At 54.0% G+C, this 22,234-nt stretch overlaps 3 protein-coding genes across 5 annotated transcripts in view; all 3 read left to right on the forward strand.

Moving 5' to 3' along the window:
- CELF1 (CUGBP Elav-like family member 1) overlaps positions 1-1,752 on the forward strand; it is a 114,177-nt gene extending 112,425 nt beyond the window's left edge. Inside the window, exon 14 of one of the 2 annotated variants that reach the window (XM_072617570.1) lies at positions 1,665-1,752. The gene's annotated coding sequence lies outside the window, so the exon portion shown is untranslated. Of the gene's footprint in view, positions 1-1,384; positions 1,521-1,664 lie in introns of those variants that run through there. The other variant, XM_072617569.1, reaches the window with a different exon arrangement.
- RAPSN (receptor associated protein of the synapse) lies at positions 1,747-8,642 on the forward strand. 2 transcript variants are annotated; one of them, XM_072617588.1, is made up of 9 exons: positions 1,754-1,771; positions 3,271-3,470; positions 3,912-4,250; positions 4,814-4,972; positions 5,083-5,181; positions 5,334-5,456; positions 6,611-6,664; positions 7,055-7,254; positions 7,880-8,642. In XM_072617588.1, the coding sequence occupies exons 2-9, from the start codon at positions 3,279-3,281 to the stop codon at positions 7,950-7,952; spliced, it is 1,239 nt and encodes a 412-aa protein (XP_072473689.1). In that variant the 5' UTR covers positions 1,754-1,771; positions 3,271-3,278; the 3' UTR covers positions 7,953-8,642. The 2 variants fall into 2 exon arrangements, with proteins under 2 accessions (XP_072473690.1, XP_072473689.1); XM_072617589.1 differs by lacking the exons at positions 6,611-6,664; positions 7,055-7,254; positions 7,880-8,642 and adding an exon at positions 5,864-6,062 and having other exon boundaries at positions 1,747-1,771.
- Positions 8,643-11,402: 2,760 nt separating this feature from the next.
- PSMC3 (proteasome 26S subunit, ATPase 3) lies at positions 11,403-20,314 on the forward strand. Its single transcript, XM_072617587.1, has 12 exons — positions 11,403-11,719; positions 15,799-15,882; positions 16,906-17,031; positions 17,280-17,384; positions 17,503-17,565; positions 17,812-17,949; positions 18,283-18,426; positions 18,566-18,714; positions 19,052-19,148; positions 19,379-19,524; positions 19,876-19,957; positions 20,101-20,314. The coding sequence occupies exons 1-12, from the start codon at positions 11,693-11,695 to the stop codon at positions 20,209-20,211; spliced, it is 1,272 nt and encodes a 423-aa protein (XP_072473688.1). The 5' UTR covers positions 11,403-11,692; the 3' UTR covers positions 20,212-20,314.
- The last annotated feature ends 1,920 nt before the right edge of the window (positions 20,315-22,234 follow it).

Consider the following 22,234-nt stretch of genomic DNA (forward strand, 5'->3'; position numbering starts at 1 on the left):
TTGACAAGCATTTTCTTCCTGATGGCTTTCCTGTTATCAGAGTGCTAACTTACAGGTTGATGATGACCTGAGGGTCTGGCGGGTTCGGAATAGCCTCTGGTGAAAGTCAAGAGCTGTTCTCAACTAGAGAGCAAATAAATGGGGAAAGAAAGCTTCTCAGATCACCTCATCATCGGTCAAAAACATCCCACCCTTTTATTTTTCTGTCGTGTTAAAGTGTGGTACTGATCTTACCGTGAGACTCTTCCTTTCAGGCATTGCTTGCTGTGTTATTTGGATAGCTATGATCAGGCAAGAAAGAAGGGGAGTCCTTGTATATTCAGCCACAACTGCCTGATTTCCCCAGTGGGCTGTTCACTTTTTAGTCGTGTCCAACTCTTCATGACCCATTGCAGGCTTTCCTGGCAAAGATACTGGAGTTGCTTGCCATTTCCTTCTCCAGCACATTTGGCAGATGAGGAAACTGAGGCAGACAGGCAAAGGGACTTGCCCAGAATCGCAGCTAGTGAGTGTCTAAGGCAGAATTTGAACTCTGCTTTTCCTGACTCCAGCCCCAGGGCTGCACCACACAGCTGCCCCAGAAGTCACTTAGTCATGCTCAGAAGCTGGATTCTCTACAGCTGATGGCAAATTCTTACTTTCAGTTTAAAGAGCCAGTAGGCCCTTGGCTGGAGCACAACCACACAGCTATCTGACACTTCATCATGAAGCGCCATAATCTTGTGAGGGACAGCGTCCTACAGAATGTCCCAAACCATTTAGGAGCCTCAGAAATGGGATCACTCTTCATTCCTCCCTTGGCCCCTGTAGTACGCAATAGCTGGCTAGCCTTTGTATGGCTTCTGCTGCGCTAGACACACTGCTAAACATCTTACATTCTCTCATTTGATCCTCACAACAACCGTGGGAAGGAGGTGCTGTTCCCATTTTACAGATGGGGAAACTGAGACAAACAGGGTAAGCCTCTTGCCCAAAACTGTAGCTGATAAGTGGCAGAGGCTAGATTTGAACTTGGGTCTCCTAATTCCAGACCGGTGGTCTGTCTACTGCAGTAGGTGCAGAGAGAAATGGTTTATGACATGGTGAAGTAATGAATTTCCAATTCTAAAAGCCCACAAATGTGTATTACTTGTCGGTTCAGCAAGTGTTTGTTGAATGCCTACATGGCAGGCACCCCTTGGTGCTGCCAGTACAAAGGCCAGGATGTTCTAATCCCAACCTTTCTTGGGACTGGCTATTATCAGCCTTTGTTTACCATGGTGCTCCTGGATGAAAGAATTTCATGAACTGTCTCACCTTTGTGTAAAGGAGACCTCTGTAAAGCCCTCATTCTGGGTTGCTAGAAATTGATGAGTGAGTCCCTTTTTTCTCTATTTCTTCCCAGCATCTCACCTTATTTAAGGATATTCGCTTAGTGCCCATCCAGAGCCCCCTATGCTGGACACATTTCTGGCCCCCCGGTTTGTCATAGGCCAGCCCTGTGGTGATCGGTGTAACACCTGTTGTCCCTAAAAACTTAACCCTTAGGTGAGGCTCTCAGCAATGTTCAGGGGGGCGGGGGGGGGGGGCAGGGCAGGCTGTGTGGGCAGTGCTGCCACCCAACGGGCCAGCTAGACAACCTGTGCATACATCTTTTAAATGGGAGAGCACCGTTACGTTTACAGATGAAGCCGCAAGTCCTTCTTTCCGATGACGATCATTAGGCAGTTGGATGTTGGGCACCAGACCTGGAGTCAGGAAGATCCATCTTGATTCTTACCTTGGACACCGGGTAAGTCACTTAACCCCTGTCAGCCTCAGTTTTTCCATCTGTAAAGTGGGTTTAGCACCTTCCAGGGTTGTGAGGATCAAGTAAGTTACCGTGTGGAAAGTGCTTTGCCAATCTTCCATCACTTCATAAATGCTCTTATTATTACCTCTGAGCCTGGAATCTTTTCAGATTGATTTTTCATTAAAAGAAAACCAAACACTGAACAGACAAAGTAGGTGGTGATTAAACGTAAAATACAAGGTTGGATGCCTCTGCCCTCCATATTTCTCTTTCTCTCTCCTTCCCCCACTCTTTCCTCCCCCTCTCCTCTCTCCCTCCTTCTTCCTTCCCTCCCACTCTCCCTCTCTCCTTTTCTCTCCCTCCTCCTTCTCTCTCTCCTGCCCTCTTATTTCTAATGAGGGGGTTAGGCTCGGTGACTTCTGCAGCGCCCCCTTCCCCCCTCCCAGCTCCAACACTTATCCCATGATCTGTGTCCACTGATCCTCCTTCCTAGGAACCTCCCCTGTGGCTCACATGTCTGTAGGGTCTTTTGCTGCAAAATGTGACTCCTCGGTACAGGGAGCTTTATAAGTATTTTTGTACATACAGGTCCTCTCCCTTTTCTCAAGTGGGTTTTAGAAAACTTTGATTTAATCTGTTTTTAGAATCAGGGGATATTTGAAGTAGAAGGAGCCATTGCAACCATCTAGTTCACTCCCCCCTTATTTGATAGATGAGGAAACTGAGACGGGTGCTGGTGAAGTGAGTGCCAAAGTTGTCCAGCCAGCAAGGGGCAGAAGCATTATTCAGCCCCAGCCCTCGTGATTTCCAAGTCCAGTTTTCCACTGTGCCCCTCAGCTAGCTGCACAGCCAAGACCTCCTACGTCACCCACCTAAATTGGACTTCCTTGACTCAGCCCTGCTATCCTTCCTTGGTCCCTCTCCCCATTCTTGTGACTCAGTGAAGCTTCCCAGCTGCCCTGTCTTCCCATCTCTAAGGTTCCACTAGACACTGTCCTCTCCCTGCTCTGTTTTTCCTTCTGCCTCTGAACCAAGGTGAGGGGAAGTGGAGGGAAGGAGTCCTCCAAAGAAGGGGTCAGGGATCCTGTGGAAAGGCCTCTCATGTCAGCAGGGTCTGCTTGGATGTCAGCGTTGAGCACTGACCAAGGCCTTGGAGGAAGCTGCTTCAGTGACAACGGGTGTGTGGGGGGAGGGGGGATATCTGACCTTGGAACTGACATTCTTGGCCAGCCATGTGGCCTGGACTGGCAGGGACAGCTGCAGGCTGGGTGGGGGCTGGAGGAGCTCCATACCTCACGAAGGTTCCCTCCGCTGCCTCTGCAGTCCTTTGTTCCTTCAGCTGCGGGGGAAGCTGACTTCCATCTTACGGGAGATGTGTTCCTAGGGGACTTGGGGGTTGAGATTATCTATGGCGCTGAGCTTTGGGCTAGGGGGCTGCACTCTTCACTGAGGGACTAACTCTTTCTGATCACTTAGGGGTGGGATTGGGGGTGGGGCAGAGCTGGAGATGGGGCAGGACCAGTCTAAACAACAGATTGAAAAGGGCCTTCAGCTCTACCAGTCCAACCAGACGGAGAAGGCTCTGCAGGTGTGGATGAGGATGCTGGAGAAGAGCACGGACCTTGTGGGCAGGTTCCGAGTGCTGGGCTGCTTGGTCACTGCGCACTCAGAAATGGGCCGTTATAAGGATATGCTTAAGGTAAGGCAGGTTTGGCACCCCTCCCCCACCACTGTGCTACACAAAATGCCCGATGTTCACAGCAGTCGTCAGTGCCAACCTTGGGCCCTTGGGCTGTGTTCCTCCAGGCCAGGCCTCAGAGTGGCTGGCCTATGGGAGAAGAGCTGCTTCCCTGCCGAAATTGAGAAAGATAATAATGTTTCAGGGAGCCCATAGCAAGAACAAGTTTTCCTCTTCTTTCTCCCCCTCAGAGGAGGTACCTGTTTCAGTCCGCCCCTTCCTAGACTTTAAACCAGATCTCCACCCACCTTACTCAGACTTGTCTGGCTCTGCCCTCGTGGGTCCCTGCTCCCCCTAGGCTCTATTCCACCTCCACCCTCCCTCCCCCAGGTGATGCTGGGCCCCAAGCTACTCAGAGGTGGAGTCTCCAGGGTCTAGCTGAGGGCAGGGTCTGGGGGGCAGTTTGCTGTGGTGCAGATTGACACAGCCCGAGAATTGGAAGATGCTGACTGCCTCATGGAGAGTTACTTGAACCTAGCCCGAAGCAACGAAAAGCTGTGTGAGTTCCAGAAGACCATCTCCTACTGTAAGACCTGCCTCAACATGCAGGGTACCCGCGTGGGCCACCAGCTCAACGGGCAGGTCAGCCTGAGCATGGGCAATGCCTTTCTGGGCCTCAGCCTCTTCCAGAAGGCCCTGGATTGTTTTGAGAAGGCCCTTCGCTACGCGCACAACAATGATGATAAGATGCTGGAATGCCGGGTCTGCTGCAGCCTGGGCAACTTCTACTCCCAGGTCAAGGTTCGTGGTGTTCTGGCCAGGCCAAGACAGGCGGGCACAAGGATTGGGGTGGCAGAGTAAATGGGCACTTCCCTGAAGTGGGCAAGGCAAGCCAAGCCATTCTTAGGGCAGCATGCTTCTAGTTTAGAGGCTGGGGCTGCCTCTCAGAGAAGTCTACTCACCTGGTAAGGGGCAAATGGAGCTTCCCCCCCTGGCCTCGCTGGTGCTAAACAGAGATGGATGCCTGTCATCACCAGCTTGAGTCGACGACTTGGCATCTACATACCTTAGGATGCATGTTACCCTTCTAAAGAATCCCTCCTTCCTTCAAGGCTGCCCTTATGTTCATTTTAATCTGGTTTTCCTTCTAAAACCTGTGGTAGGGAGGGGCGTGAAAAATGTGATAGACCCTGGACCCTGCACCTTCCTAGAGATGGCCCCGATGTCAGCTGGAAAGGGTAGTGTTCGGCCTACTTGGCTCTGACTGGCCACTGTAAGGGTCCTCCTCCCACCCTACCCCTGAAACTTGAGCTAAGCCAGGCCTCCCCCTGTTGATTCCCTGTGCCTGCCCCCTCCGGCTGCAGGACTACGAGAAAGCTCTGTTCTTCCCCTGCAAAGCTGCTGAGCTGGTGAATGATTATGGCAAAGGATGGAGCCTCAAGTACCGTGCCATGAGTCAGTACCACATGGCGGTGGCCTATCGGAAGCTGGGGCACCTGGGTGACTCCATGGAATGCTGCGAGGTGAGGCTGCGGCCAGAGAAGGGAAGCTGTTCCATGGGCTTTCCCCTGCCTTGTCCTTCTTGGGTTGGGGATGAGGAAGGATGCTAGGACTGAAGGATTCTGTCTCCTAGGAGTCCATGAAGATCGCCCTCCAGCACGGGGACCGGCCTCTCCAGGCTCTCTGTCTCCTCTGCTTTGCTGATATCCATCGAAGCCGAAGAGACTTAGAGGTGAGATCGTGGAGTCCAGAAGGGCCCTCAGTGGGGAGGGGAGTTGGCTGGAATCAGTGAGAAGAAAAACGGGTCCTGGGATTTGCTGATGGGGAAGGAGGAGACCTGACCCCAATTATCTCCCTGCTCCCTCCTACCCCCCCATCCCACAGACAGCCTTACCTAGGTATGACTCTGCCATGAGCATCATGACGGAGATCGGGAACCGCCTGGGGCAGGTGTACGTACTGTTGGGCTTGGCCAAATGCTGGGTGACAAAGAAGGAGCCAGAGAAGGTGAGGGTTGTCCCTTGTTCTCATACCTCCCCCCAGACACCTCTCTCTCCTCTTCTTAACAGCACCTGACCAGGGATTGGCTCTCCTGTGGCCTAGCCTCACTGTACACAGAAAGGCAGTAAGGGGAGACATACAGGCCTTCTTTTCCTTTCAGTATTTCCAACGTTTTTAAGGGCATATATGCAAGATATTTTTGCTGGACCCTAAGAATGAAAAAAGGTGAAATAAAAGCAAGTGCCCTATTTCTGCCCACATGGAGTTTATGTGGCACTGAAGGCATACAAAATATTCCACAAACAAAAGAAATATAAGGTTTTGTGGGATGGGAGAAAGAAGAGCCATTGTCCAAACTCGCGTCCTCTGATGGCCAAAGCAGCGCCCTTTCTATAAGGTCTGCCGTCCTCTAGGAGGAGCGAGGAGTTGGCTCTGATGCGAGAGTGGCGCTGTGCACATACCTCACAGGCAGATATGGAGCTGGAACACAAGGAGATGGGGTCTACCGATAGACAGGTAGAGAGAAGGAGAGGGAAGGAGACAGATACACGTTGGAGAATCATCCGTAGATAGGCGATATGGGAACGCAGGAAAATTGATGGGATCACTAAGAGAAAGAATATATAGAGAAGAAAGAAACCCTGGTCCAAAACAGACTCGGAGGGTTCTCGTGATTAAGAAGGATGTTATAGAACGGTCAGGGGAAATGACCAAGAAAAAGCCACCTCAGAGAAGTTGCTGCTGAAAAGAGAGAGCTGCTCAGTTCCTATTTCGTTTTCTCTGCCAAAGAAAATTACCTTTTGGTTTGAAAAGGAAGAATAGCCCGTAAGGAGGAGAGACCCAAGATAAGGAATTAATAGATAACTTTGGGGACTCTGGGTCTTCTGGCCCAAATAAGTCATCTCCTCAGGAACTGGTGAACCAGCAGGCCTGGTGACTGAGTCCTCCTCAGTGACCCGTTGGTGCTACCAAAGGCAGAATATCCAGGCTACGTTCTGGGCTCCCCATTGCTCCTGGCCTTCTGAGGGAGGGCCCCGTGATTACCTGCGGGGTGGGAATGAGGAGGGATTCTTGGGCAGGTGGCCGAAGAAATCCCTTCCCACGTTGAAGCTCTTTGTCCTTTGGCTGTCTCCCATCTTTTTCTTTGAGCCTCTGCTCAGGCTTTAGAAGTCATTGAAAAGGCCCAGGATCTGGCTGAAGGACTGGGGAATAAGGTAAGACTGACCCTTCCCTCTGCTCTACAATTCTTCCCAGCTCCTTCAGAATCAACACCAGAGCCAAGTTAGAATGGGGAGCATGGAACAACCTTAGCCTGGCTCAGCACCCCCAACACTTTAAGACGAGGGGAGCATGAAGAGGGGGTGGGCTTAGGGGCAGTGAGACAGAGGGTCTCCCCCACTGTCAGACCACCCACTAAGCAGCAGACCCATCTGAATCCCTTCCCCTGTGAGACCTAGCTGCTACCCGTTGTTCAGGGTCGCTGGACAACTGCTAAAAGGCATGGGGGCACTGCCAAGGTTGAGGGATGCCCCTGAATGGCTCCATATAGTCTGGTATCCTTTCCTCTGCCACCCCCATGTACCTGTCTCCTCTCTGTGCACCAGCTAAGTCAGCTGAAGCTCCACTGCCTGAGCGAGGGCATCTATCGCAGCAGGGGTCAGCAACGGGAGCTGCGGGCTCACGTCGTGCGCTTCCATGAGTGTGTAGAGGAGACCGAGCTATACTGTGGGCTCTGTGGGGAGTCCATTGGGGAGAGGAACAACCGGCTGCAGGCCCTGCCCTGCTCCCACTTCTTCCACCTAAGGTAAAAGGCTGGAGGAGATTGCCCAAGTGCTGCTTGTGGAGTGTCTGCTCCTGGTGGCTAGGACTGACAGGGAGCATGGTGCCGCTGGTACTGGATAGCTCGGGACAGTTCTGCGGAGACATTACCAGGGGGCTGGGCAGCTGGCTGCACCCACAGCCAGATTGGGCAGTGCCTGAATGCAGGTGCCTCGCCTTTGCCAAGCTTGCTTCTTGCTACGTTTCTGCACTTTCAGGAGGTGACCATTTGTAGGGCCCTAACTTCCACCTTGCCCTCTTCCCTCACTGCTCTTCCTGTTCTGTGTAGGGTGCTGTGGTGGTAAAAAGGTGTAGCGAAATGGTTCCTGCCTTCCAGGAATCCAGATCATTCCAGACTCAACAGCATTTGGGAGGGTCCCTGGCCAGAGCCAGGACAGCATTTCAGAGGGAGAATTGGTTCCAGCTGAAGGTTTGGGGAAGGCCTCACCACGTGACCCCAGAGTGTCCTTTAGGGGAGGATTAAGGTTTATGCTGGGTGAGGATGAGCCCCTGGAGAGGGGCAGTGGCAGGGGAAGGTCATGAGGAAGTTCCAGGGTGACAGTGCATGATCGGGGCAGCTGGTTCATGAGCAATCCTCTTTGCCCCATAAGGTGCTTACAGAACAATGGGACCCGGAGCTGTCCCAATTGCCGCCGTTCCTCCATGAAGCCGGGCTTTGTGTAACGGACTGACACCCCTCTGTGAGCCTGGAAGGGGCCTGAGGGAGAAGCACGAACAGGTCCCTTCCTCCTCCTCTTCCAGTCACTGCCCAGGCCTCCCTCATCTGCCTGGACGTGCTGCAGTCCTGGACCCACCAAGGATTTCCTCGCCTACTGTGACCTCAGCATCGTTAGCCTACTCAGAGCTCCCCTTCCATGAACTCTGCCAAAGCCACGTCCTCTGGGGTTTCCCCCTTGAATTCCACAGGCTAGCTTTGTTGTCACAGTGGCCCAGAGGAGTCCAGTTTCATTGTCATCCTGGCCCTCACCCTATCCTAGCCTTCCCGGCTGCCATGTTTCTGTCCTTTACTTGGCCCCCCACATTTGTTCCCTTTCCCCTCGGGGGAAAGTTGGCATTCTGGAAGCCAGATTCCTGTCTGGGGTGGTGGCAGTAACTGGGGTTATCTGGTCCCTTTCGGGGGGCTGCCTTGCGCCCTCCCCTGCTGTCATGCTCAACCCTGAGACTGGGTGACCGACTTCCCCCACAGTAGGATACGACTCTCTGAGACTGTCTCAGCTTGGGCCAGTATACCAGGCACCAGGCAAGAAGCGGCCCTCCCCCATCCCCACTGCTCCCCAGATGATTCCAGCCAGCCCACCCTGCACTTGTTTGTATTCCCTTCTTTATAGAAAAATAAAAAGGCAATCATTTCTACCCAGGTCTGACTAAAGCTAATTGTGCTCTGGGCTGTCTCCCATCCCTGAAATGCTCTCCCTTCGTCTGAGGGCTTCCCTGAATCCCAATGAGAATCCCACCTTTTATAGGAAGCCTTTCCCAAACCTTTGTCATGTGCCTATGACAAGGCACATGTGGATAGCTTATGTATTGATGAGGTTGGTTTGTGAACCTGTCCCAAAGTATTTATTCAACAAGAATTAAGAACCTACTGTTTACAAAGCAGTTTGCTAGATGTTGAGAAAAATACAGTGTGGATAAAACTTGTCCCTGACTTTGAGAAGTATACACTATAGGGGAGAGGTGACACATTAATTAGAATATCAAATATGACTGATACAAGAAGGATCTCAGTATAGGAAAGGAGTGAGCATTTATTAAGCACCTACGGTGTGCCAGGCACACTTAATGTGGAAATGCTTTCTACCTACCCACATGGCAGTTGGTCTGTGACCTAGAGGGATCCCAAGAAGTTGCCTGAGAGGCCCATAAAGGTTAAGTAATTTGCTTAGGCTCACACAAGTACTGTCAGAGGCAGCTTCTGAAAACCAGGGCTTCCTGCCTCTAAGCCCAGCATTCCAGCTACTCTGTTCCCTGTAATATCTGCTTTATCTATTCTAATAACAGAAGTAGTAGAATTAACAGAATTACATAGGAAGTTCACAAAAGTTCACCAAAAACAATGTATTATACTAGCCATCTAGCTTTTATATAGCACTTCAAGGCTTGCAGAATAGCTTACAAATACCTCATTTTATCCTCTTAACAACCCTGAGAAGTAGCAGCTATTATCCCCTTTTGTACAAATGGAGATGGGGAAACGAATGTAGACGGGTTAAGTGAGCTGCTGAGATCACACAGGTAGGTAGTGCCTGAGACTAGATTTGAACTCAAGTCTTCCATGCAACCATACAACCTAACTGGCCTTTAGGTTTTATTAGAGATTAAAAATTAGCTCTGGAACTATGCCCAGAAGGCAATCAAACGTCAGACCCTTTGATCCAGCAATACCACTGCTTAGTCTGTATCACAGAGAGATCGTAAGAAAGGGAAAAGGGCCCACATGGACAAAAACATTTATAGCAGCTCTTTTTGTGGTGGCCAACAACTGGAAGCTGAGGGGATGCCCATGTGCTGGGGAGTGGCGTATGAATGTGATGGAGAGCTGTTGTGCTATAAGAAATGATGAGAGGCCTGGACTTCCATGAGCTGATGCCGAGTGAAACGAGCAGAGCCAGGGGAACGTGGCACAGGGACAGCAACGTGTGTGGGCACCAGCTTTGAGACTTGGCTGTCCTCAGCGATGATCCGGGAGAGTTCCAAAAGGCTGGCCGTGAAACGTGGGCTTCACATCCAGAGAAAGAACTGATGGAGTCTGACTGCATCAAAGCACACCTTTCACTTTATTTTTGTGTGTGTGTAGTCTCGCAAACTAGTTTTTTTCCTCCAAACTTTCTTCTTTCACAATATGAAGAGTGCCTGCACAGACCGTGGCCTAAAGGGCCCACGGCCTCCCAGGGCATCCTGGGCCATCTCCAGTCATCCTGAGGAACACCTGGGCACCGAACCCACATGGCTCTGGAGGAGGTGAGGCCAGGGACCTGCACAGCCCTCTGTCCCTCACAACAAAGTCAAGTGCAGTCGTGTCTTCATGTCTCTGATGGCCACGAAGAACGAACACAATATGGAAACAGGTTTTACGTGGCTGCACGTTACAACCCATTTCAAAGTGCTTACTGTCTTAGGGAGAGGGAGAGGATGGAGCGAGAAAACTGGGAACCCAGCGTTGTATAAAAAGATTAGCCCTGGACAGAAGCCTGTTTGTCCTCCTTGTGGGCCCTGCCCAGCTCTTCTCAGTGTCAGGGAATGATAAGGAGAGAGGCCTCAAGAAAGAAGCAGCTGGTGTTTGTCCAGGGAGATAGGACAGGGGGGAGAGCCCGGGCAGGGGCACCAACCCGCCAGCGCCATCAGAGCTGGTGCCCAGGCCCAGGCCCTGCCCTGCCCGAGGGCCGAGCTCGGTGCCCCCTGCTGCCCAGCTAGGCCTCTGGCACCTGCCTCCCTGCCCCGCAGCGGCCCTGGCCTCCTGGCTGCAGGTCATCTTGGCTCGGGGCATCTTCTTGGGCGGCCGTGTCCTCACCCAAGGGCTTCCTGGAATCCCAGCTAAAACCCCACCTTTTAGCCCTTGGCTCCCTGAGCTGTTGTGCTGGAGCTGGCTTTGTCTAGCTGGCATCCCCCAGCTTACAGGGCATACAGTGGGTGCTTGATAAATGCTGATTCTGTGTCCCGCCTTGAGCTAGCTTTGCACCTCCTGTGTGTGTGCTGGATGGCTCCCCCATCCGACTGGGCGGCTTAGCCTGGCATACAGTAGGCGCTTAATCAGTGCCCCTGCCGTGGGCGCACGCGGAGCCATCCCTTGCTCCGGGCGGCTCCTTAAGGAGGCCACCCCTGGCTTCCCTACGCCTCAGTCTCCCCGGCTACTCGCATCTGGACGCCTCGTGGAAGCCTGGAAGCGCGCGACTATCGCGATTATCGCCGTCCGGCTCCGCCTCCTCCAGGCAGCCTTCCCACCCGAAGCCCTTCCCTCGGGGGAGCCCCCGCTGCTCCCTGAGAACTACGAATCCCGACAGCCCGCGAGGCAGCGCAGCCTCGTGACGTAGACCGTGGCGCCGCCGCCGCCGCCGCCGGAGCCAATGACGGCCGAGAGCTCGCCCCTCCCCGGAAGCAGGCCGGCCGAAGGCGGGACCAGTGGCACGTGACCGCGCCCCGCTCGCCCCGACTTCCTCCTCACCGCCCCGCCCCTCCCCGAAGCGGTCTCGCAGATTCGCCGCAGCCGCGCTCCCGGAGCGTCGCTGACCGAGGCAGGCCGCCGATGGTGCCCGGGCCGCGCGGCAGGAGGCCGGGCTAAGCGGCGCTGGTCGGGCTCGGCGCTGGGCCTTTATCCCCGCGCGGGCCCGCCGCCCCTCCGCATCCGGCGGCCGAGCGTCGAATGTGCGGCCGGAAGTGGGGGCCCAGTGACTCGGCAGGAGAAGATGGCGTCCGTGTGGGACGAGGCTGAGGTGAGCGCCGGCGGGGGCGCCTGCTGCGTACGGAGGGGCCGGGGCCGGGGCCGGGCCGGAGAGGAACCGCGAGGCCTCGCGCGGAGGCGGGGAGGGGAGGCCAGGGCGGCCGGCGCTCCAGGCGGGGGGCACGGCCGGCGCAAAGGCCCCGAGCGGGGCTTGAACCGGCGCGAAGGCCCCGGGGGGAAGATCTCTTTGGCTGCAATGCGGAGCGTGCTCAGGAGGGGGAGAGGCCCGGTTCAGGTTCGGCCTGAGACCCTTCCGACGCTGGGCGCGTGGCTTCACTCTGCCTGCCTCAGTTTCCTCATCTGTCACATGAGCGGGAGAAGGAAGTCAAGCCGCTGCTGGCCTAGGCCCAGGCAGGACTAAAGGGAGGGGAGAGGCAGCATCCATTAGGCGCCTCCTGTGTGCGGCCCCCACTCGTGTCCTGGCAGCATCAGGGAGCATCAGCTCGGAGAGAAGGTGGAGGAGGGCAAGGAGCGAGTGTAGACGGCAGGGAGCCGCCCTCTGGGAATCGCCAGGGTTAGGGAGCGAGTGTAGACGGCAGGGAGCCGCCCTCTGGGAATCGCCAGGGTTAGGGAGCGAGTGTAGACGGCAGGGAGCCACCCTCTGGGAATCGCCAGGGTTAGGGAGCGAGTGTAGACAGAAGGGAGCCACTCTCTGGGAATCGCCAGGGTTAGGGAGCGAGTGTAGACGGCAGGGAGCCACCCTCTGGGAATCGCCAGGGTTAGGGAGCGAGTGTAGACAGAAGGGAGCCGCCCTCTGGGAATCGCCAGGGTTAGGGAGCGAGTGTAGACAGAAGGGAGCCGCCCTCTGGGAATCGCCAGGGTTAGGGAGCGAGTGTAGACAGAAGGGAGCCGCCCTCTGGGAATCGCCAGGGTTAGGGAGCGAGTGTAGACGGCAGGGAGCCGCCCTCTGGGAATCGCCAGGGTTAGGGAGCGAGTGTAGACAGAAGGGAGCCACTCTCTGGGAATCGCCAGGGTTAGGGAGCGAGTGTAGACGGCAGGGAGCCACCCTCTGGGAATCGCCAGGGTTAGGGAGCGAGTGTAGACAGAAGGGAGCCGCCCTCTGGGAATCGCCAGGGTTAGGGAGCGAGTGTAGACAGAAGGGAGCCGCCCTCTGGGAATCGCCAGGGTTAGGGAGCGAGTGTAGACAGAAGGGAGCCGCCCTCTGGGAATCGCCAGGGTTAGGGAGCGAGTGTAGACGGCAGGGAGCCGCCCTCTGGGAATCGCCAGGGTTAGGGAGCGAGTGTAGACGGCAGGGAGCCGCCCTCTGGGAATCGCCAGGGTTAGGGAGCGAGTGTAGACGGCAGGGAGCCGCCCTCTGGGAATCGCCAGGGTTAGGGAGCGAGTGTAGACAGAAGGGAGCCACTCTCTGGGAATCGCCAGGGTTAGGGAGCGAGTGTAGACGGCAGGGAGCCACCCTCTGGGAATCGCCAGGGTTAGGGAGCGAGTGTAGACAGAAGGGAGCCGCCCTCTGGGAATCGCCAGGGTTAGGGAGCGAGTGTAGACAGAAGGGAGCCGCCCTCTGGGAATCGCCAGGGTTAGGGAGCGAGTGTAGACGGCAGGGAGCCACCCTCTGGGAATCGCCAGGGTTAGGGAGCGAGTGTAGACGGCAGGGAGCCGCCCTCTGGGAATCGCCAGGGTTAGGGAGCGAGTGTAGACGGCAGGGAGCCGCCCTCTGGGAATCGCCAGGGTTAGGGAGCGAGTGTAGACAGAAGGGAGCCACTCTCTGGGAATCGCCAGGGTTAGGGAGCGAGTGTAGACGGCAGGGAGCCACCCTCTGGGAATCGCCAGGGTTAGGGAGCGAGTGTAGGCAGAAGGGAGCCACCCTCTGGGAATCGCCAGGGTTAGGGAGCGAGTGTAGACAGAAGGGAGCCGCCCTCTGGGAATCGCCAGGGTTAGGGAGCGAGTGTAGACAGAAGGGAGCCGCCCTCTGGGAATCGCCAGGGTTAGGGAGCCAGTGTAGACGGCAGAGGCCTGTGCTCTGGGAATCCCCAGGGTTAGGGAGCCTTATGCGGGCCCCCCAAGGAGAGGGACAGCCACCGTCAGAGCGGCCCCCCGGGCTGCAGCAGTGCTTTGCCTCTCCCTTGTGCGGCTCGTTTTACAGATGAGGAAACCGAGGCAGGCAGAAGGCCTGGTCTGAACTCAGCAGCACCTGGCCGCCCGCGGGGCAGGTAGGGAAGGACGGGCTCTGGGGGCTGTGTGAAATGGGGAGGACGGGCTGCTGCCATCTGTCTTGTAGCAGGAGGCCTTTGGTCCCGCAGCCCTTGGGCAGCTGGGGAAGGTGCGGATCCCTTGTTGGGTCGCCCAAAGACCAGTTACGTGGAAATGCAGCGTGGGGTTCTTGTTGGTGGGCCCCAGCTGAAGGACTTGTGGGCTGGAGGGGCTCTCTCCCATTGTGCTCACTCCCCGCGCTCCCAGCTCTGACACTCTGTGAACCCAGAGTGTAAAAGGGAGTCTGGGGGAGCGTGGAGGGGGCGAAGGCTGGCTGCCCTGAGAGCGGAGGCAGGCAGGAAGCTCGCTGAGAGAGTGACCCACTCCAGCCACATAACATCATCATTTCTGAAATAACTGCAGACAGTACGGAGGCGCCTGTGTGAGCACAGTTACAAACACTCGTCACACGGACGAGGACAGACCTAAGGGTCTCGTGGGTCGTTTACTTATTCCCTGCCGTACCACCACCTCTTAGAGTTAGGAAAATCAGCACAGAGCTGCAGCCCTGTCCAGGAGATCAGGGACAAAGGGAAGGGAGGGGACCCAGACAGTGTGGTGCTGGATCCGTGGGATGGAGCAGGACCACGTAGACAGAAGCCTCGTGTTTGAAACGCTCAGAGAATCCAGCTCTTGGGGCAGGAATTCAGGATCTGACGAAAACTGCTGGGGCCCCTGGAAGGCAGCGTGGCAGAAAGTAGACATGGACCTGCCTCTCACACCGGGTATCACGATAAGCTCAGAGTGGAGACAAGATCAAACAGAGGGAGGTATGTGCAGGTTAGTGGAACATGGAAGAAATTACCTTTCAGATTATGGATAGGGAAGAGTTTGTAAGCAAACGAGGTAGAGATTGTGATTACGTAAAATGAGAAAGTTTTTGCATAAGCAAGTCCAGTGGAACCAAAATTAAAAGAAAATGCACAGGAAAATGAGGGAAAATATAACGAATTTCTCAGATACGTAGAGAACTGAGTTAAATTCCTCAGAATAGGAACCATTCCCCAGTTGATAAATGGTCAAAGGATATGAACAGAGGTTATCAGAAATCACTATCCCTATCACTAATAGTGAGAGAAGTGCAAATTAAAACAATGCGTACCACCTCACACCTATCAGATGGGCTGCATGACGAAGCACAACATAACATAGAGGCAGGGATGTGGAGAAGCAGGAACACAAGTGCTTTGTTGGTGGAGCTGTGAACTAGTCCACCCGGTCCGGAGAACAGTTTGGATCTCGGCCCAGATGTCCCCTCTGAGCCAGAGACGTTGCTGCTAGGCCTCCGCCTCAGAGACATCAGAGACAAAGGCCTGCACGTCTACAGGAACGCGCACAGCAGCTCCTTGTGTGGCGGCCAAGACTTGGCAGCTGCGGGGATCCCCATGCTTGGGGAATGTGATTGTGATGGAGTGATGGTGTGAGAAACACGTGTGAACTCACATGGAGTGAAGCAGGCAGAACCAGGGAGATGTGAGATGCTGCCGGCCTCTGAGAGACGGCGAAGGACTCAGGGCACGGGTTCAGGCGTGTTTCCCTTTACTTTTCATGCTTTCTCTCCCTTCCTCCCCTGCCCCCCCATTTTCAGAACATGGCTAATGTGGAATATTTTGCATGATTTCATATGTTTCCTGCCTCCATGGATGGGGGAGAGACTGGAGGAAGGGAGAGAATTTGAAACCATAAATAAAAATAAAAAGAATGGAGCCTTTGTCGTTGGAAAGCCCAGGAATGGTGTCCGGGAGGTCTGGGCTCTGCCTGTTAATCTCTGGGAATCTTTTTTCTCCTCTGTAAAATACTGGACACAGGGATCCCAAGGTTCTTTCTGGCTCTAAATCTCAAGGTCTTGTGACTTCTTTACAGCAAGATGGAATCGGGGAGGAAGTGCTCAAGATGTCCACCGAGGAGATTATTCAGCGGACTCGCCTGCTGGACAGTGAGATCAAGGTAAGGGCTGGCCTTTTGACTTCTCTCTGTCCAGAGAGGTGCTTAGGATACTATTATACTAATAATAGCTAGAAGCACTTTACAAATACCTTGTGTTATCCTCCTGACAACTGTGGGAGATAGGTGCTGTTACTGCCCCCATTTTAGAGTTGAGGAAACTGAGGGAAACAAGTGACTTGCCCAGGGTCACAACAGCTAGTGAGTGTCTGAGGCTGGATTTGAATTCAGGTCTTCCAGACTCCCAAGTCCCAAATTCTAGCCAGTATACCACAGGCTGCCTAATTGTTGGAGAGACCCTTCCCTGTCCAGCACAGGTTCAGTTGAACTAACAATACTGAGCACCTGCTATGTACAAGACACTGTAGTCAGCCTTGGATGAAGAGTGGAAGGCTCCTTTCCCTCAGACAGTTTCTAGTCCAGTCCAGGTGATCTGGATCTATGTACGAGGGCCCTCCAGGGTAGAGCGTGCCGGAGCGTTGGAGAGTTACAAACCAAATGGTCTGGGAAATTGGAGGGGGTGGCTGCCCTGTGGAGAGACTGTTTCAGCGACAGGAGTGAGCACCTTTGGGGATGGATGTAGGCAGAGGGTGACCTGTTTCATTTGGGGAACAGCAAGCAGTCCAGTTCAGCTGGAACCCAGTATGGGAAATGGAATGTAAAAGGAGGCTTGTGGAGGGCCATGGGAAGCCACCAAAGGGTTTTTGGTCTTTCCCAGAGCATGAATAGAGGACCAAAGGCCCTGTGAGGGTGTTTTTCTCCCCTTCTTTCTTTCTCTCCTCCCCATCTCCTGAGTGGCATGTTTTTATCATTTCATATTGAAAAGTGTGTGGGTTGTGCCGGGCTTTGTCGCACAGACGGACTCAGACTGTCTTGTCAGAGGCACCTATACTTGGAGCCAGAGGAGGGGAACAGGTTTGCTCATCTTCCTGAAGACGAGACGTTTAAGGCCAGCGGGTTTGGGGGCAGGTTGCTCGCCCCCGAGCAGCCTGGCCCTGAGCTGGTCTGCGTGTGCCTTTGTCCTAGATCATGAAAAGTGAAGTGTTACGGGTGACACACGAACTACAGGCTATGAAGGATAAGATCAAAGAGAACAGTGAAAAGATTAAAGTGAACAAGACTCTGCCCTACCTTGTGTCCAACGTCATCGAGGTGTGTGTGTGCGTGGGAGGGCAGAGAGGGCAGATGGAATCTGTGAGATCTTGGGGCCCTCCTTGTAAGTGATTCTTGGAGTTCAATAGAGCCTATCTCTGATGCTCCTCTGTGACTGGTATTCATACTTTACAGAATAATAAAGTGGGGCTTTCCTTCTCTGTAATAGCTAGGAGTGATCTTAGAGTGTAAGAAGTGTTTAGCTCGGAGTGGGGGAAGGGCGCTCTGACCAAGTTTCCTCTGCCCAGCTGCTCGATGTCGACCCCAATGACCAAGAAGAAGATGGTGCAAACATTGACCTTGACTCCCAGAGAAAGGGCAAATGTGCTGTGATCAAAACCTCTACCCGACAGGTGAGAGCTAACATCTGGCTTAAGTCTGAGGCCTGGTTGGGACCTAGGAGCAGACGGCTTTGTCAGGGCCGTTGGATCAAGCCCCTGACAAGCTCTTTCCCCTCTTCCTCCTCTGTAGACCTATTTCCTGCCAGTTATTGGTTTGGTTGATGCAGAGAAGTTGAAACCTGGAGACCTGGTGGTGAGTGACCTTTGACATAGGGAGAGCTCATTCCTGTGTGGTTTCTATAGCCTGGACATTTCCAGCTTGCCTGGCAGTCGGGATGACACGTGTGATAGGCCCCACACCTTTTCAGAGCATGCCTTGGGAACTTCTTTTGGAGGGTCACCCTACTGCGTGGGCCTCCTGGGGCATTTGCTGTAGTAGTCACTTAGCCCATCGTTCTTGGCACCAGGAAAAGCTGAGTGCTCAGTACTTTATCCTCAGGGAGTAAATAAAGACTCCTACTTGATCCTGGAGACCCTTCCCACTGAGTATGATTCCCGAGTGAAGGCCATGGAGGTGGACGAGAGGCCCACAGAGCAGTACAGTGACATCGGAGGCCTAGACAAACAAATCCAGGAGGTGAGTTTGACAACTGCCCCTGCCCGGAGAAAGCACTTTATAATGAGTGTCCCATTGAGGCAGGACTTCCTCCTCGGGGCAGCTCCTGGGGCTCTTCCCCATTTTACAGATGAAGAAATTGCAACCCAGAGAAGTTGGTGGAATTGCCTAAAGTTCCTCAGCAGTCAGGATTAGAACTCAGATCTCTTATTGCAGAAGGGCCATAGCCAGTGATTCTCTGAAGCCAAGTAAGAGAAATGCAGGCCTTGGTTGGATGTATAAGAGTTAAAGATTGAATTGTAAAGGGAAGAGCCTGAGAGCCCTCTTTTTTTTCTTTGTCCTTTCTTTGAGCAGCTGGTAGAGGCTATTGTATTGCCAATGAATCATAAAGAGAAATTTGAGAATTTGGGGATCCAGCCTCCAAAGGGAGTATTGATGTATGGACCCCCAGGTACTGGAAAAACCCTGCTAGCCCGCGCATGTGCTGCCCAGACTAAGGTGAGTGGCAGCTTGGTGTCCCCTTGAAGGGAATTGTCAGGGACTGGGAAGGAGGACCAGGCAACGGAGAGGAATGCAAGTCCTTCACAGAACTGGGAGAGCTGAATCATTTCCTCCGTTCTACCTCTTTGCCACGTAGGCCACCTTCCTGAAGTTGGCTGGACCCCAGCTGGTACAGATGTTCATTGGTGATGGAGCAAAACTTGTCCGAGATGCCTTTGCGTTGGCCAAAGAGAAAGCTCCCTCCATTATCTTCATTGATGAACTGGACGCCATTGGAACCAAGCGGTAAGGCCTTAGCCCAGGCTTGGGGGAACAGCCCAGATCTCCACGGAGAGGAGCCCGGCCTAGCAGTGTGGGTGAGACAACCCGCCATCTGATGCAGAGACCCAGGCCTCCCAGAGGAACCTGGCATGGGATTGCAGCTCCCTTCTGCTGTGGTGGAGAGAGGCTTAGGGATGGCTACAGAGCCAGGCTGCTTCTGGGCAGGGGGAAAGCATCACCATAGTAGTAGCTACATTTATACAGCACATGTGTGTGCTAAGCCTTTCACAGGGACTATCTCATTGGCTAGGGACTCTTGTCAGGAGCACTTTCCCAGCTCTGTGGTTTCTCCTACCCCCAGCTTTGACAGTGAGAAGGCCGGAGATCGAGAAGTTCAGAGGACGATGCTGGAACTCCTGAACCAGCTGGATGGATTTCAACCTAACACCCAAGTCAAGGTGACTTGTCGGTTTGAAGAAACCAGAACTCTTGGGGTGGGAAGTGCTTTCCCATGGCTATTCGGCGGGCAGGGGGGCACAGGTGGTCTATCTGCTATGTCTTTGGCTCCAACACTTTTCCTTCAGTGAGGAATGGCCCAGAGGAGACCCGAGATTAGAGAAGGGCCCTTGGCCTGGCTAGGGCTGCCGGCTGCTGAACCCCTTGATGCATTTGAGCCTCCTCTTCCCAGGTGATTGCTGCTACAAACAGGGTGGACATCCTGGACCCTGCCTTGCTGCGCTCAGGTCGTCTGGACCGCAAGATCGAGTTCCCAATGCCCAATGAGGAAGCCCGAGCCAGAATCATGCAGATCCATTCCCGAAAGATGAACGTGAGGTAGGAGATCTTCCGCAGCAGCCCATCTACCCAACTGGTGCTTTTTTGTGGGTGTAGAGTGAGCTCCTGAAGCCCACTGAGCTCCTTCCATGTATGTCCTGTGCAGGCCATGGCTCTAGCTGCCTGACTGTGCTGGGAGGGTGGAGCCAGAGGCCAGCAGGGTCTGGGGCATCTTCATTCTGGGCAGGCTGTTGTTCCTGAGACCTCCTTTGTCTAGAGAGCTCCAGGAGGCTCTCTGGCACCTCCTAGGGCAGGCTTATTTTTAGGGTCTGGCATCACTACCCTGTTGATGCCGCAAGTCCAAGCTCCCAGGGCTGAGGGGCTGATTATCTTGACTTCCTCCTTCCCCAGCCCTGACGTAAACTATGAGGAGCTGGCTCGCTGCACCGACGACTTCAATGGGGCCCAGTGCAAGGCTGTGTGCGTGGAAGCGGTGAGTGTGCTGGGCTCTAAGCCAAGGGAAGGAGTGGGCCTGGTGGGCCTGGTTGTCCTGCCGGGTCGGGGCAGACACCGATAGCCCTGGGGTCGGGCTGCACAGCACAGGATCTGGGCTCAGACTCCGTCTCTTGGCCGTAGGGAATGATTGCACTCCGCCGGGGAGCCACTGAACTCACTCATGAAGACTACATGGAGGGCATCCTGGAGGTGCAAGCCAAGAAGAAAGCCAATCTTCAGTACTATGCTTGACAGAGCTGGGGACTGCGCAGCCCCAAACCTGGGATCAGCTCCTTTGTGCAACTTGATGCTAAAAGTAGTAACAATAAAGGTGGCTGGGGTTGTTTTGCCCAAATGGGTCTCCTGTCTTGGTTTCGCCTTGACCCACAGAAGGAAGAGGGAGGGTCACTCTTGTGAGGTTGGCACAGCAGCCTCGGAGCTGGTAGAGGCGGCTCTTGCTCACTTGCTGTTTGTCTGGGACAAGACCGTGCCTGGCTGTTGCTCTAATTGCCTGGACTCCTGGGGCTTCGTGCCAGCAGCAGCAGACGTGGCAGCTGCCTAAGGCCTGCGGGCTGCCAGCCTTTGAATTCAATCTGAGAAGTGGGCACCAGGGCATGTGCATTTGTCCCCTTGGTCCCAGGGCCCAGAGTGGCCACCCCTTGATCTTCCACCATCTCTTCCAGCCTCCCTCACTTCAGGCATCCTCAGATCTAAGCCAGGCCTCGACACACCACTCTCTTCTGTCTCTGGCTAGCATTTGTATAGGGTGTCCCAGAAGACTGGAAGTACACTGAGACTTTTGGGATAGCACTTCAAGGTTTGCAAAGTGCTTTTACATGTGTTCTCTCCTTTGATCCTCTCCACAACCTTGAGAAAGAGGTGCTCTTATCCCATTTTACAGATGAGGAAACTGAGGCAAAAAGGGCAAAATGACTTGCCCAGAGTTCCTGCCTTGAGGCCCAGTGCCCTGTCCACTGTACCAGCTGCCCTAGGAGCTGGGACCTCTAAGACCATGAGACTGGGAGCCAGTGTGGAATTTATTGGGAGCTTTTTAAAGGTTTTAGGTGTCTGTGTCTGTCCCATATGCCTTAGCAAGTTTGTTCCAGTATTGGTGTGAAAGACGGATTAAGGACAGGGAGTCCAAGGTTCTCACCAGGTAAGACAACACAGCCCTCTGTCAAAGTGGGTGCAACAATGGTTCTGAAACTGGTTAAGGGAGGTTTAAATCCTGCCTAGCCTAGGGAGCACCACAGGCCACAGAGCACTTAGCCTAGAGACAAGAAGAGCCAAATTCAAACTCAGATTCAGACACTTTCCAGCTTGGAACCTCTGTTAGCTCAGCTGTAAAATGGTGATGATACAAGCACTCCCCTCCCAGGGGATGTGAATACCCAATGAGATTCAGCATGGTGCCTGGCACGTAGCAGGCGCTATGTAAATGTTGGCTATTGTTTTATTCTGTGAATATCCTGTGTTACCCCTACCTGGCCCTCAGTGTACAACTCTATAAAATGAGGGTTACAGAATGAGCTGGAGAAGGAAAATGTAAACCACTCTGGCATCTTTGCCATGAAAACCCCACATGGGGCCAAGGAGAGTCCGACATGACTGAAAACAGACTGACTGGTTAGCATTAGACCTGGGTTTGAGACGGTGTGGGGAAGTGGACAGTGCACAGGACATGGAGTCTCCAGACCCCTGGGTGAGTAGCAGCCTGGCTCTTGACCCTTCCTCAGTGGGCAACCACTGCTACAGGTGAGGAAACAGGCTTGGGGGCATGCCTTCCCTGAACCAAATGTATTCAACACTGCTCACCCATGGTCACCCAGAGCAGCGGGGCAGGGTGGGGGTGGCAGTGTATAGAATGGGTTTGAGCGTGGACTGGCCCTTTCACTCTTTGCTCTCAGCCTCAGTTTCCCTGTGTGTAAAAGGAAGGGATTGGAAGGGCTGATCCCCAAGATGTGAGCCCTAAATCCTGTGATCTTTCCTACCGTCCTGGCATCACTGAGCAAACAGCACCTCTTACTGTCAGGACTGGAGCCCTGCCCCAGACAGCCTCGAGGGTAATGGAAAACTCGCACCTCACCACCCCCTTTTTAATTAGGAGTAATTTGTGTGTTAGGCTGTAGGAGGGAAAGGGGAAGGTCCTGCACTTGGGATCAGGAAAGATCTGGCTTACATCTCCCTTTGTTAGTTTAGGAGTTATGTGTCAGTAGGCAAGTCCCTTAGCTCATCATGCCTCAGTTTCTTCTCTTGTAAAGTGGGATAAAGTGAT

Source organism: Notamacropus eugenii, chromosome 6, assembly GCF_028372415.1.
Source record: "Notamacropus eugenii isolate mMacEug1 chromosome 6, mMacEug1.pri_v2, whole genome shotgun sequence".
In the NCBI taxonomy this organism is placed as follows: domain Eukaryota; kingdom Metazoa; phylum Chordata; class Mammalia; order Diprotodontia; family Macropodidae; genus Notamacropus; species Notamacropus eugenii.

Bases quoted from the DNA above. Each gene is read 5' to 3' on its own strand.
- RAPSN (XM_072617588.1), top strand. From the start codon at position 3,279: ATGGGGCAGGACCAGTCTAAACAACAGATTGAAAAGGGCCTTCAGCTC. The intron at 3,471-3,911 runs GTAAGGCAGGTT...TCTGGGGGGCAG, and splicing joins GTTATAAGGATATGCTTAAG to TTTGCTGTGGTGCAGATTGA. The intron at 5,457-6,610 runs GTGAGGGTTGTC...GCCTCTGCTCAG, and splicing joins CAAAGAAGGAGCCAGAGAAG to GCTTTAGAAGTCATTGAAAA.
- PSMC3 (XM_072617587.1), top strand. From the start codon at position 11,693: ATGGCGTCCGTGTGGGACGAGGCTGAG. The intron at 15,883-16,905 runs GTAAGGGCTGGC...CCTTTGTCCTAG, and splicing joins TGCTGGACAGTGAGATCAAG to ATCATGAAAAGTGAAGTGTT. The intron at 18,427-18,565 runs GTGAGTGGCAGC...TTTGCCACGTAG, and splicing joins CATGTGCTGCCCAGACTAAG to GCCACCTTCCTGAAGTTGGC.